At 56.8% G+C, this 13,924-nt stretch overlaps 1 protein-coding gene across 5 annotated transcripts in view; it reads left to right on the forward strand.

Annotated features, from left to right (window-relative positions):
* Positions 1–13,924, forward strand: part of SH3PXD2A (SH3 and PX domains 2A) — a 235,102-nt gene that overhangs the window by 211,049 nt on the left and 10,129 nt on the right. For all 5 annotated transcript variants that reach the window (XM_078077149.1, XM_078077151.1, XM_078077150.1 and 2 more), the window contains 4 exons: positions 4,256–4,373; positions 8,389–8,726; positions 9,767–9,816; positions 12,423–12,542. In XM_078077149.1, the coding sequence (XP_077933275.1) occupies positions 4,256–4,373; positions 8,389–8,726; positions 9,767–9,816; positions 12,423–12,542 (626 nt within the window). The remainder of the gene's footprint in view (positions 1–4,255; positions 4,374–8,388; positions 8,727–9,766; positions 9,817–12,422; positions 12,543–13,924) is intronic.

Raw genomic sequence — 13,924 nt, forward strand, 5'->3', positions numbered from 1 at the left:
ATCAGGACATTTGTAGGTTTAGGGCCTTTCCAACATCTAGGAGCTTGGGAAGTAGGATGTTCAGGGGCGAACCTCTGAACCCCTAAACGTCTCCGGAGCCCGCAAGGCAGCGGGGGCCCATTTCTCCTGTCCCGCAGAGAGCACAGCTGGAAGGGCATGTTCTAGCGCAGCAGGGATGCCCCGTGACTCTCACCCCCACCCCCAAAGCTTGTTCCTCAACAACCCTGAGACCATGTTTTGGTATCTGCCCCAAGCCCCAGGCCAGCAAGCCTGGACACCAAGGTGGCCACCGCCTGTGGCTGGCTCGGCGTCATGCTCAGAGCCCTGGTGGTGGGAGCCCAGCTTATCCTGAGGGTGGAGCAAGGGTTGGACCCTGAGGGCTGGAGCAGGGCAGGAGGCCAAGTCATGGAAGCAGCAAGAACAAGCTTGAACGTAAAGCAGAGGCACCCTAGACCTAGGAGTGGTGGGGCAGCGTTGCTGGGGGGCCGGCCTGGGACACCGCCCTGAGCCTTGGCAGCAGAGGAGAGTGGGATGCTGGCCTGGAAAAACAGCGGAGACAAAGGTCTGGCCTTCCCCCCATCCCCTCCAGCATCTGCTCCAGACTCCATCGTACACCAAGCCCCACACACGACTCTCTCCACAAGCTCACAGCCACTCACAAGTGACGAACGCGCCTACCCGTGCACCCAGCCTGCACACACCGCTCACACGCCCACACACACAATTCCACTTGTGCAAGCACATGTAGACCGTTCCACACACACATTTACGCTCACAGGTGCGCCAGCTGGCTGCTCACGGCCATGATGTACGTACCCCTCTGCAGCGGCGGCCGAGTACACGTACGGCTTCGTATACGGCCTCATACGTAACCCCCCCACCATATGTACACACACAGTGCGACACATGGACGCACATGCCCAGCGAAATGCGTAGTTCTATAGACAGCCATGCATATGCAAATACGTAAGCAAACACAAGCCCACAACTTCTCTCCCTCCCTCCCTCCCTCCCTCCCTCCCTCTCTCTCCAATAAGAGACCTAAACACGCATTATTTCCCAGTCTTAGCCCTAAGTTAAATCAGGGCTAAGTTAAATCAGGCAGCCAAGACAAACTTGCAGAAAGTTGGCTGGGAGAAAGTCCGCTGCTAACAGCGGAGCTGATGGGGGGAAACAGGCGGTGGGTCATATACAACTAGACAAGAGAGAAGCTGTGCTTCCCCAGGGCCTCCACTCCCCAGCCCCTCCGCCAACCAGGCCTTTGGAAGCAAAAGGCCTCTTGCAGTGGGGTTGGGTAGGTTGTGGGGGCCGGGAGGGGAGCCAGGGAGACTGCTGACGGAGGGGAAAGCATTTGAAAGAGGAGGCGTCTGTGGTTTGGAAACTGCAGGGCTCTCCAGCCCCCGCCTCCAAAACCAAAACAGGCCTGTCCACCTCCCCCAGCCAGCCACCCACCCACCCAGTGGGCGGCCTGGTCAGCCCTCCCTAGGGCGGAGTTGCCACCAACTCCTTTGATGGCACGTCAGAGTGACCACGGCCCCTCAGTGCTTCCCAGAAACCCTGAGGTGCCCCCCAGGGCTTACAGCGCCCCTCTCCTCCACTTTGATTCCTAAGGGTCTCTTCTAGAGACCCGAAGCACCCCGAATGACTCAGCCCCACCCTGAGACCATTTCAGTCTGTCCGGGCATCCTCCCTACTGGCTCCCCACCCCCCACCCCTGCCCCCAGGTGGGGTTGTGGCCTGGTCCACTAGAGGGGCCAGCTCTGCTGCTCCGTCCAGGGAAACCTGGGAGCTGGGAACCTGAGACCCACGTGGCACGTGTCTACATGGAGGTAAGCCACACCTCTGCCACCGAAGCCACCACGACAGAAAAGTCAGCCCCCACCCAGACCAACTGGAAGAGTTGCCCTCTGAGTGCTCATCATCTAGAACCTGCACCGTGACGGGGCAGGACACACCTCAGAGCCGGCCAGACCTCTTCCTGGGACCATAAACTCCCAGACATCTGTGTTCATGGCAGCCTGAGGGCCACCAAGCACAGGGCATTTTGCAGGAGCAGCTCAGCTTTCCTGGGTAAGACAGAGGTGCTTGGCTCTGCCCTCCCTGAGAGGGTCAAGGGAGAGTAGGGCCCCTTTGTGGCCCTTGGTGCTCTGTGCTCAGCACACACACCGGCGACTGCAGAGGCTGCTGTTCGGGCCTGACGGCTCCGGGGCCTGAGCCCACACGTCCTGGGGAGGCCCTGTTCGCTGCCATGCAGCAGGGCAGGGCCCCTCTGATCTTTCTAAGAGAAGGCCTGTAATTTTTCCCTGCAAAAGCAACTTTGCCTAGGAAAACTTTAATGATGGCTTCCTGCTGGAACCACAGGCTTTTTAAAAATAGCCCAGCTGAGCAAAGGCAAAATGTGGAGCCCAGGCCTCGCCTCACCCTAACCTCAGAACCCTAGATCCCCGGGGCCTGGCGCTGCCCTTCTGGCCACGGCCCGGGCCAGGATTGACCGTGCCCCACTGGAAAATGGAGTGGGCCCAGCAGCAGGCAGGAGCGCCGAGGCTTGGCCCGCGCAACACTGCGCTTCTCAAAGGCCCGAGTCAGAATCTGGCTGGATGAGGTTCTCGGGCAGTGTTGGCAGCTCTCCTCAGCGTGGCTGGAGGGGAATCTGAAAGCTTCCCGGAGCTAGGCGATGGTGAGAAAGGCCTGCCTCTGGGAAGAGCTCGCCGTTGAGAAGAGCATGTTGAGGAATAGTGGAGGCTCCCATGGGTCGTCACCTACTTTTGCCTTTGGCGACCTTTTGGATTCAGCCAGGCCCATCAGCGCAGCCCCTGCAGCCCGGCAGGGAAGCCACCTCCACCCCGGACGGAGCTGCTACCTCGGCCCAGTGCCGGGCTATAGGCGGGACCCCGGTAATCCAGCGTGAACAGATGGGCCTCCTGCCGCAGGGGGCTGGGGTGGCAGCCGCCCCCCTCCCCCACTCCTGCCAGAGGCTCAGACTAGGCCGCCCATCAGGGTCCCGCTAAGGCGTCCAGGAGTTACCCTCACAGTTGGGAGCTGGGAGGAGGGGGGTAGGCATCTGAGAACCCGGCCTCCTGCTATTTTGAGCTCCTAGAAAGCCTCCCACTTAGTGCCCCTGTTCAGACAGCCTTGCCCTTCAACGATGCACTGCCTAGTCCCTTTGGAGCCCCCATTGTGTGCCGGGCACAGGCTGGAGGGGCCAGCATGAGTTTGGGGTGACCCGCTCAAAAGGTGTGGCCAGGGGGCCAGTTCTGTCTAGCTCAGCTCCTCATTCTCCCAGACGGTGAGGGTGGGGATATGTGTGCTCCTTCCTGAGACCTGAACGTTCCCCTGGGGAGGCGCTCCACCCAGGAGGCGGGGTGTCCGTGGCCGGCAGCTGTGGGTCACAGGAGAAGCACCTCCCTGGAAGCCTGAGCTAGGGCCCAGGCAGAGGCAGCAGGGCCCCTGCAGGAGAGAAGCCGAAGGAATCCAGGAAGCTGGAGCTGTCCCCACACCTGTCCTCCCAGGCTTTTCCTGAGTTCCCATAGGGCGCCTCCTTCCCAGTACCTGGGGGGACCCTGGAGCAGGCAGCTCCGCACACGGGCAATGCCAAGCCGGGCGGTCAGCTTGGCACTCCGGGAGGCCCCGCCTGGTGGCTGCACTCAGTGCTGCCATCGATCCTTTGGCCGCCAGACCCTTGTCTTAAAACACATGTAACTGTTCCCATAGAACACGTGTTCCCCACAATCCTCTGGGGGAAATGATGTGATGAGGCGATCGAATTAGTGGTCAGGGGAGCCTTCACCAAGGAGGTGCCCCTGGAGCTGCCGGAAGGTCAGACAGAGGCAGGACCTAAGGGGTAGAGGTGGGAGAGGGACTCCGAGAACCAGTCTAGGGCACGGATGGAAGCATGGCATGTTCAGGGAAGGGGAGGGCATGCCGGGGGTCTCCAGACATCCCAGGGACTTCCTGCCTCAGGCCCCACGAGGAGCAGATTCCTCTAGCTGTGCCCTCCGCTGGGGGAGCTTTGGGGGCCCTGAGGACCCCCGCCCCAGCACCCGGCGGCTCTTAGTGGGCTGGGAGGCCGGGAGAGCCAGCACTGTACTGCCAGGGCTGAGCCAGGCCGCCCGGGGCCCCGGCTGGCTTCTGCACACACCGGGAGCAGCGGTGAGGCGCCCAGCTGAGCAGGGCCAGGCCAGGGGAGGAGAAGACAGGAAGGAGGGCCTGCACTCCAGCCTCAAATAACCGCGCCTCCTTGCTTCGCTCCCTACAGAGGAGAAGTATGTCACTGTGCAGCCTTACACCAGCCAAAGCAAGGACGAGATTGGCTTTGAGAAGGGCGTCACTGTGGAAGTGATCCGGAAGAATTTGGAGGGCTGGTGGTACATCAGGTAGGAGCCTCAGCGGAAGAAAGAGCTACCTCTGCCCACCACCCGCCCCCCCCCCGGCCCCGAGCAGCAGGGCCGACAGCAGAAGGGCCGTGGGTTCCAGTGGCAGGCAGATGCTGATGGCGGCTGTGCGCCCACAGCCCGGGCTTGGCTGCTTCTGCACGGCTGAATGGCTCGACCAGAGCGCTCGTCTTGCAGCTTCTCCCCTGGGACACGGAAAGCAGAGCCAGAGTTGTGGCTCAGCTCGCAGGCCATGGTGCAATCCCTGACCCGTGCATCTGCCAAGAGGGTCCAGCACATCTGAATTTGGTTTTCTGTGTCCGGCCTTGGCCTCCTGGTGCGCTCTGTAGCTCAGGCCGCCCGAAGCGCCGGCATCCACAGGCCTTGTTGAGGTCCTGGTGGGCAGCCCCTGCTTCCCATAGCTCAACACCGGGGGCCCCAGATGCCAGTTCTGCCCAGGCCGTTCCCCTCTGCGGGGCTGGCTCCTGGGGTTGAGAGAGCCAGGGCAGAAGCCAGGCTTGAGCCCAGGCCTAGGTCAGAGGCCTCCTCCCCCTGCCCCTCCCTCTTGCAGGGCCAAATCACATTTCCCAGCTGAGACACGCATGTGGGAGTGTGGGAAGGGGAGTGGGGAGCTTTCTCAGCAGTCCTGGAAGCAAACTCAAGCCTGTGGGCTTCACTCACCTCTCCCCTACCAAATCCTGCCCTCAGTCCCCTCTGCCCTGGGGCTCTGAGGCCAGCCAGCACCCTCCCGGGGGGGCCTTGTTTGCAGGAAATGTTTCTGGGTGCTTTAGAAGTGGCTCAGCTGTGGTGATTTCACCCAGTTTCTGACAGTCCCGCATCTGTGGGCTCGGGACCACTCCTTAGCCCATCACACCTGGGAAGCCCAGACCCACTGTGGGCAGGATGTGAGCTCTGAGCCATTTCCCACAGTGGGAACAGGATTGAACAAGGGACGTGGACACTCATGAGACAGTATCTCGGACCACAGCAGACCATGGTGTCAAGATTGGGTGAAGGTCACTGGCCACATGGGATTCAGCCTTAATGTGACCTGACAAGACGTAGCCGCCCCTGCCCTTGGCCCCATGCATACCAGTCAGGAGGGCTGGGGGTTCCCTTTCTGCTCTGTTGGGTGAGACAGGACCACGTGCCTGGACATACGTTACCCAAAGCCACTGCCCCTAGACTTTCACGTTCTCTAAGAAACTAGACCCAACCCCCAAATCCAGCAACCACAAGTCAACATGGGAAGGCCAGCAAACATTCTAAGGCAGGCTGGTAACCTAAACCACTTGCCTGGGGGTTATCTACAAGGCTGCTGGGGTCTTTTAGTTTCTTAAAATGCCCAACAAGGTCACTCCAAGCTGTCTCTTCTCGTCAACTCTTGTCCCCATGGCCTAACCCTTTAGCTCTCAGTGGGAGCTTCAACTGAGAAAACCCTCCTGAAAAGATTCCCCCTTAGGAAGGCTGCCAGACACCCCCTGAAATATGTCATTTCCCACCATTCCAGGCTCTATGTTGATCCTCATTTCCTGCCTGTCTTCTCCCCTCTCCCCTCACACACACATACCCTCCCTCTCTCTCCCTCCCTCCTTTTCCAGTTTGCTTCCCTCTGGAGTCATTCCGTGCTCCAGAGCTGGGAAGCAGATGTGAGAGAGCTGGACCCAGACACACACAGCCGCTCCTGATTCCCCTGAATCTGTCTGCCCGGAATCTAATTTTATCCATGTAACACCGGAGGAACACAACGGGGCTTGAAATGCGAGCACTCAGGGCAGTGAGCAGGCCTGACCATCACTCCCACAAGACCCCGCTCCCCATCTCCCCAGTGTTCTTGTAGGAAAACACCTGCAACAGGCAGCAGGTTCTTCTTCATCTTTTCTGTGAGATGCGGGAGCACCAGGTTCTGGGCCAGATGCTGCCAACAGCTAACCTCGGGCCCTCTGCTGCTTGCTTGGCTTTTCTGAGACTTGCATCTTGACTCATCTGTAAGATTAGGCATCTTTACATCTTTTGTTTCCATCCACCCCTGAAATTTCTGTGCTTCTCTCTGCACCCATTACCTTGGGAAGCCAGGCCAGCCCCTTAACTTCCATCCATTTGTTAACTGATGTCTGCCTTCCAAGCCCCAAACAGGGGCGAGGGCCAGGCCAGTGAGCTTGGGACAGCCTGCCTGTACGTTCCAGTGGTGTGGACATAAGAAGCCACCTCCTACCTAAGCTTTCCAGCAAAGCTCAGACGTGCTGATAGAAACTTTAGCTTTCATGTTCCTTTTTCTCTCACCTAATGAACACCCAACAAGGTCAGATCAGGGAGGCAAGAGAGGGGGGACTGTCAGACATCTGGCATGGAGGAGCCATTCCAAAGAGCCAGATGTATCCCAGGGAGCAGACAGGGACACTGCAACCCAGACTCAGGGGCATTGGCCAGCAAGTGCTGGCCCAGGAAGTAAGCTCTTCATGGGCTTGACGAAAAGCTCTCAACACCATGGGGAAAAAAGGAAAAAGCTGCTTTTCAGAAGTCATCAAATCACCTCAAATTAAGCCAGCCCTATCATTTGCCTTTTGCTCTTGTTTATGGGTTTTGATTTTGTTTTGTTTCATTTTGGTTTTGTTTTGCCATACCAAAGGTTTTCATGTTATCCAGTCATGTGCTTTTAGTCTTTCCATTTATGGTTTTGGCTTTTGGAGTCCTATTTAGAAAGATTTTCTCCCATCCAAGTATTAACCAGGCCCGAACAACCCCCAAGATTAAGCAAATATTCACAACTTGCGTTTTTTATTTTGCTCTATGGTGTGAGGCCAGGATCGCACTTGCTTTTCCTAATTGAGTAATCAGTCATCTCCAGGTGGGTTATTGATACCTCGTCCCTACCTAATTTGAAATGTTACCTTTTTTTTTTTTAAGATTTTATTCATTTATTAGAGAGAGAGAGAGAGCACGCCTGCAGAGAGCAGGCATAGGGGCAGAGGGAGAAGCAGACTCCCCGCTGAGCAGGGAGCCCGATGCGGGGCTCGATCCCAGGACGCTGGGATCATGACCTGAGCCGAAGGCAGACGCTTAACTGACTGAGTCAGCCAGGTGCCCCGAAATGTTACCTTTCGCACCAGTCTGTTTATTGACTTGTTCTGCGAACTTGATCTGTCCATCACCCCTGCAGTTGCACTGATACCTTACCCACCGGGTCACTCTTCTTTACAGGCCGCTTCCTAATAGGTCTCAATATATCCTATCTTTCTGGATAATTTTTTTTAAAAGATTCTATTTATTTATTAGACAGAGAGATAGCAAGAGCAGGAACACAAGCAGGGGGAGTGGGAGAGGGAGAGGGAGAAGCAGGCTTCCCACTGAGCAGGGAGCCGGATGCGGGGCTCAATGCCAGGACCCTGAGATCATGACCTGAGCCAAAGGCAGACGCTTAACGACTGAGCCACCCAGGCGCCCCTCTGGATAAATTTTTGCAGCTACTCTATCCCTACAGGTTGCAGAAGAGAAAAAAAAATGAGCTCCAGGGTAGAGACTTGTCCAAGGGACCAGAGACCAGAAGTCGGGGCTCCTACCTTTTCTTACCTATGCTGCTTCTTCACCTCTCTGATAACACTTCCCTTTGCCAGGGGGTACCCAACTAATGCACCACATTCACACCTGCTCTTATCTTCTCTCTAGTGTTGCTCTCTCTGTTGTGAGGCAGCAGGCTACCGTGGAGTCTACCTTTTGGGCACCTCCGAATCTGAGGGGTCTTCTAATCCTGACGTCCCACATTTGCCTGACTTTGCAGAGCATGAGAGCCCACACCAGGAGGGATCAGGCAGAGAGCAAGGAGACAGAGAGGAAGAATTGGTGTTCTTTTCCACCGGCCCTCAGTTCCACTCCCCTCCAGAGTAGTGGGATTGCCAGGTGTCGGAGAACACGGTTGAAAAGGCTCAGCTGGGCCCAGCCAGACGGAGCCTGGTGGGGTGTGAGGTCAGGCAGCCGTGCTTGGGTGATGCCATGTTCCGCCCCTTCCCCCTGCCCGCAGGTACCTGGGCAAAGAGGGCTGGGCGCCAGCCTCTTACCTGAAGAAAGCCAAGGATGACCTGCCAGCCCGCAAGAAGAATCTGGCAGGCCCAGTGGAGATCATCGGGAACATCATGGAGATCAGCAACCTACTGAACAAGAAGGCATCCGGGGATAAGGAGACTCCACCGGCCGAAGGCGAGGGCCCTGAGGCCCCCGTCACCAAGAAGGAGATCAGCCTGCCCATCCTCTGCAATGCCGCCAGCAGTAGTGGCCTGGGCGTCCCTGAGCGGAGCGTCTCCAAGCTGGCCCAGGGCTCGCCAGCCGTGGCCAGGATTGCCCCGCAGAGGGCCCAGATCAGTAAGAACCTCCCTGACCCCCGCGTCCTCCCTGCACCGCTCTTTGGAAAGCGGCCACAGGGTGCAGGGAGATCTAGACTGACCCCAACCCTGGCCTCACTCTGTGGACTTGTTTCATGCTAATCGTGGGTGGACAAGGCAATTCCTCACAACTCTTGCACTGAAGATCAGTTACAGGAGTACGTAAGCCGCTGGCATTCCTGCCTTTGCAGATCAGTGTGTCCCCCAGGCTGGGAAATGGGGGCTCCCTGCGCAAGGCTGCTTTACAGACTGAAAGCCAGTAGAACATCTTTCCCCCCCTTACCCCTCCTCCCCTCCTTCCCTGTGGCCTCCCGCCAGTTACCGGAAGCCTAAAAGACTTGGGAGGAATGGCTTTACCCCTCCCCAAGCCGTCTGAGAGGGCATTCTTTAGGAATATCCTCCATGCTTATAAGAGAAACCCGCTACCTGGTTCCCTCCAAATCTCTGTCCTTCCCTGGCTCAACAGCATCTTCAGTTCAAGGTTAAATTGTCCTACGTTATGAGACCAGCTTCTTTTTATGTCCAGCCATCCTTAAAATCTGGAGGAAAGCTGTTTTTTAGTTTAGTTCTGAACTTGGTTTTAAGTTAGCTCTTGTACTTGAAACCTTTGGGCAAATCAGTCGGGAAGTGTGTCTTGGGCACCCACTCTTGCCTGGCAGCGTGCCAGCTTCTAAGGATTTGGTAGTGAGTGAAAAATAGACATGGTCTCTGCTCCTAACTTTTGAAAATCTGATAGAACTACTTACCCTTTTTCCTGAAAAATGCCTCTTTGTACATTTTGAAATGTGCACATCATTTTAGAGGGTTTGTGGATCCCCTGAAACACAGCCCAGGAAGCTTAGAGGTCTGTGGTTTCCTAGTGAAGAAACTATAGTGCCTGAGAGCACGGGTCCTTCCAGAATGTGGGACAAAACCAGGAACGTCCCAGGCTCGGGAGGTGGCCATACCTAGGTCGGGCAGGTTCCAGCACTGTTGCCTATTGTCGGGCTGGGCTTTCTGAAGCCATGTGTCTTGTTTTAGGCTCCCCGAACCTAAGGACAAGGCCTCCACCTCGCAGAGAATCGAGCCTGGTACGTGCGCTGAATTTCTTCTCCCAGTTTTCTTCCTGTCTCTGGGGGTGCAACCTAACGGCCCCAGCTCATTGGTGGTCTCATTTCAGTGCCTGTCAGTCCAGGGGTTTTCCAGGGCCCTGCTAGGCTGCCAGCTTTGTGGGGCCGGGGGCAGAGAGGAAAGCCTGGCGATCCCAGCCATCCCAGGGGCCTCACTGGACAGTTTATATTCAGAACCGCACTGCACTCCAAAGCTAAATCAGTCCATCCCAGCCACTCCACTGGCAGACATAAACGTTTAGACTGGCCAGGGCACTGCCAGGGGCTGGAAATGGGGCAGCCATTCATGTGCGCCTGGAAGCCTTTCAGCTCCGCCTTCCTGGCCCAGGAGTAGCCCGTGGTTGCGGTGGATGCCAGGGCCTGCGAGGGCAGAGGGGAGCCCGGGAGCACCCTCCGGGGAGCACCCTCCGGGGAGGGGTAAATAGCCAGGACTCGCGAGTGCTGAAAGCGAGAGGCTCAACCTGCGGGGGTCCCTGGCTCCTCGGGGTGCGGGTCCCGGTGTGCTGACCATCGGGGAAGCAGATACGCACTTGGGGTACGGGGCTTAGGTGGCCGTGATGCCGATGGCAGGCCGGAAGCCCTAGTACAGAGAACTCTCCTCAGGGGCAGCGGGGTGCAGTGGAAAAGAGTGGGGCTTCGAGCCTGCCGGGCGTGGATTCATATTCCACTTCTGACACTCAGGAATAGCAAGACCCTGGGCAAGTCCATTACCACCCGCGAGCCTTAATTTCCTCCTAAGATGGGGACAATGGCAGCCGTCTCCTAGAGCTGCGGGAAGGAGGGTATGGGATGACGTGTGAGGGTTTCTGTTTCCCGTGTCAGCTCTCGGAGGGACTGCCTGCCACACCGTGTGGAGAAAGGTCCCTGCAGTCTCGCTGGGCTTAGTGGTAAGGGTCACCGTGATCCGTGACCTCTGCCCTGGAGAGGGGGGAGCAGCGTCCCAGGAAGAGCGGGCCGTCAGTAAACAGGGTTTGAGGATTAGGCCCGTGGGGATGAGACCACCCCTGCCCTGGCCAGAAGCCCCAGGGGAGCTCCTATGTCATTGTCCCCTCGAGTTTTCCATGACTAAACCATGAGTTCTCCTGTCCTCCCATCTCTCTCAGTCCCAGGGGATTATTTTCAGACAGACTCGAATTTGGCAAGAACGGGGTCGTCCTTCCACACAGACCAAATGCGGGGCTGCTAGACGCGGCTGAATCCCACCTGGCGGGGGCTCAGGGCTGGGCTGGGGCCTGGGCCGCATCTGCTCACACACACGCACCTGCAGGGCCAGGCATCAGGGCAGGGCAAGTCCCTCAAAAGCAGCTTCCTCCTGCCCTTCGCTCACTGCGACCCAAGGCAGCTGGGCTGTGACTGGCAGGATTAGGACAGGCCGAGCCGTGAAGGATGCAGAAGGTTCTAAGGAATAGGGTGGTGTTTCAGAAGGAATGGTCAGCTCTGGCTTCTATTTGTGGAGCTCGTCCTGTGTCCCTGGCTAGACCAGAAGTTATGTATATATCTCAGTAATCCTCTCATGACCCATTTTACGGACGAGGAAATTGAGACTCAGAGAGGTCACAGGCTTTGCCCAAGGCCGCACAGCTGCTGAGCTGCCGAGCTGGGACTGGAGCCCACACGTGTCCAGCTGCAAGGCAGAGGTCTTCTGAGGTCTTCCTGTTACACCCCAGTGGCTTCCCTCTCCCTACCCGCTCCCTCCTCCCCCCACACACTTTTTTGTTTTGCTTTAACCCCTTTGTGTGATACTGGGACCTACTGAAAGTAATGGGGCGGCATGAAATCCGTTTTGACCAGAGTAGAGAGGCCAGATGAAACTAGGATGTCCGCTTCATGAGGGCAAGGGGGTTGTCCTCTTGCTTCACTGTTAAATGCCCAGTGCCTTTGACCGATGTCTGGCACCCAGAAGACGCACAATAAATGTTTGTGCAGTAAATGAACAAGGCTCAGAAGTGATGGCCACAGCCAAATTCTAAATGTCCTTGAATGTCATGCTTAGATATTGGTGTCACCAATCCAGCATGTTCTACCCTGCCCACAGAACAGAGGGTCTCGAGTTTTGTTCAGTGCTTGCCTGACCATTTGGCAGCATCGCGATGAGCCACCTGGGGCCCTCCTCACCCACCTCCACGCCCCCTTCCACCCCTCCCCGTCCCCGAAGAGATGCCAGATGTCACCCCTGCGGCCCCTCGCCTCGACTTAAGGACGTGGCTCTCCTCCCACAGGGCAGTTGGCACAGGCTTTGTTACAACAACCTCTCTGCTTTTTAATTTTCTTTTGGGGACCTAGCCGTTGAAGCATCTATAAACTGGACCTCCAGCGATGTCGGGGTGGAAATTACGGTTACTAACTGATCATTGTGATAGTGCAGAGGAGTTTCAAGTGAATCAGAGGTATTAGTGGAAAGTCTGCTCGGGAGAACAGTCCCTTGGGGGAGACAGCTTGAGCCGCATGTGACAGATCCTTCCTCAGGCCGGTGACACCCCCCCCCCCCCCCCCCCCCCCCCCCCCCCGGCTGGTGTAAACGCCTTCTGATAGGCGGGTTTTGCTGACTGAGCCCTTCTCTGCCTTAGGGGTTCCAGCTGCCCAAGCCGCCAGAGCCCCCTTCTGTTGAGGTGGAGTATTACACGATTGCCGAATTCCAGTCGTGCATCTCTGATGGCATCAGCTTTCGGGGTGGACAGAAGGCGGAGGTGAGTCTCGGCCATGAAGCTGAGGGCTTTAAGTCATGCTGCTCAAAGACCTGCCATGTTTCCCATTTATGCCTTGCTGGCAACGTGGCAGGGGGGTGGGCGGGAAAGACACAAAAGCAAGCCCCCCGGGGATGAGAATTTGCCTTGAGCCAGTAAGTGCCCCAGTTGGGACGGGAATCCAGGACTCCTCCCCACCCAGTGCGTCCCTCACAGCAGCGTTTCCCAAAGCGTGCGGTGGGCGCTGCGGATGGAGGTGCCTGGACGCAAGGGGCTTCTGTGCTTGAGGAGGTTTGAAGGACAGCGGGTTAAACGAAACCCACCCCAGTTACGTGGTTTCCATTGCAGAACTTGTCAGAGCCTACGCTATAGGGATGTCACTGTGCACCTCTACGAGGGGACTAGAATGGCAGCATTGCCCAGACCCATTTGGCCCCAGCACACTTTGTCTCCCGGGAGCACCTTGGGGGCCGAGATTCTGAAGAACTCCCCTTAGTGAGTGGTGCTATTGGGAGAAGGTGGTCCACGCAGCCAAAGTACTAAGGACCTGGGTTCTGGCCATGTCCACACCGCAGGCGCCTCTGGCCTTGGATACAGTCCCTTCTCTCCCCAGGCTTTATTTGTCTCTGCCAAGTGGGGTAACAGACTCTGTGGTGCGCCCCCCAGCCTAGCATTTATGAGACTCTACTCTGTGGCTGTTGCAGGGGGCAGAGATCTGTGAGGCGGCTCAGTTCTCCGGAGCGGCTCGTGTAGTAACGGGGTAAATCCAATTAACAGCTGTCGGAAGAGCCCCCGGGCAGCCTCCGCCTGTGGAAATGATGTCCCCAGTGTGAATGTTTTCCATCACATGTCTTGGATTTGGAACTAAATTTCCGAGAGAAATCATTCTGTCAGTGGTGCCTAGGTTTCCAGAAGAGCCTCCAAAGCTCACCATCTAACCAAACTGTCGTACTTAGGATCTACCCAAGCTTAAATTTTAAGTATGGGGAGGGCAGGGCGAAGGAAGGACTATAGAACCAAAGGAAGGAGAAAAGTCCTTCCTCTTTGGTGGGGTCTGCAGAGGGCTGGTCTCAAGCAGAGCTTGCCTTCGGCAGTCTCTCTCTCTCTCTTCCTTCCCTGCCCCTCTTCCCCTAGTGCCAGTTTTTTCATGCTTCCCCACCCCCTCCCCAGTACCTCTTTCTCCAGGAGTGTCCCACAATCCAAAATTATCTTCCCTTTATTTTCCCCAATCCAAATATAGCAGCACAACCAGCACCACACTCCTGGCCTTTACCTGATCTCAAATTGCAGTTAAGAAAGAAGCTCTTTGAACTAATTTATACTAACATGGAAATGACTGAAATACCCTCATCCTTCCCACAGGAAATCATTTAACACAAAGAAAT

Source organism: Halichoerus grypus, chromosome 7 (assembly GCF_964656455.1).
Source record: "Halichoerus grypus chromosome 7, mHalGry1.hap1.1, whole genome shotgun sequence".
Classification (NCBI taxonomy): domain Eukaryota; kingdom Metazoa; phylum Chordata; class Mammalia; order Carnivora; family Phocidae; genus Halichoerus; species Halichoerus grypus.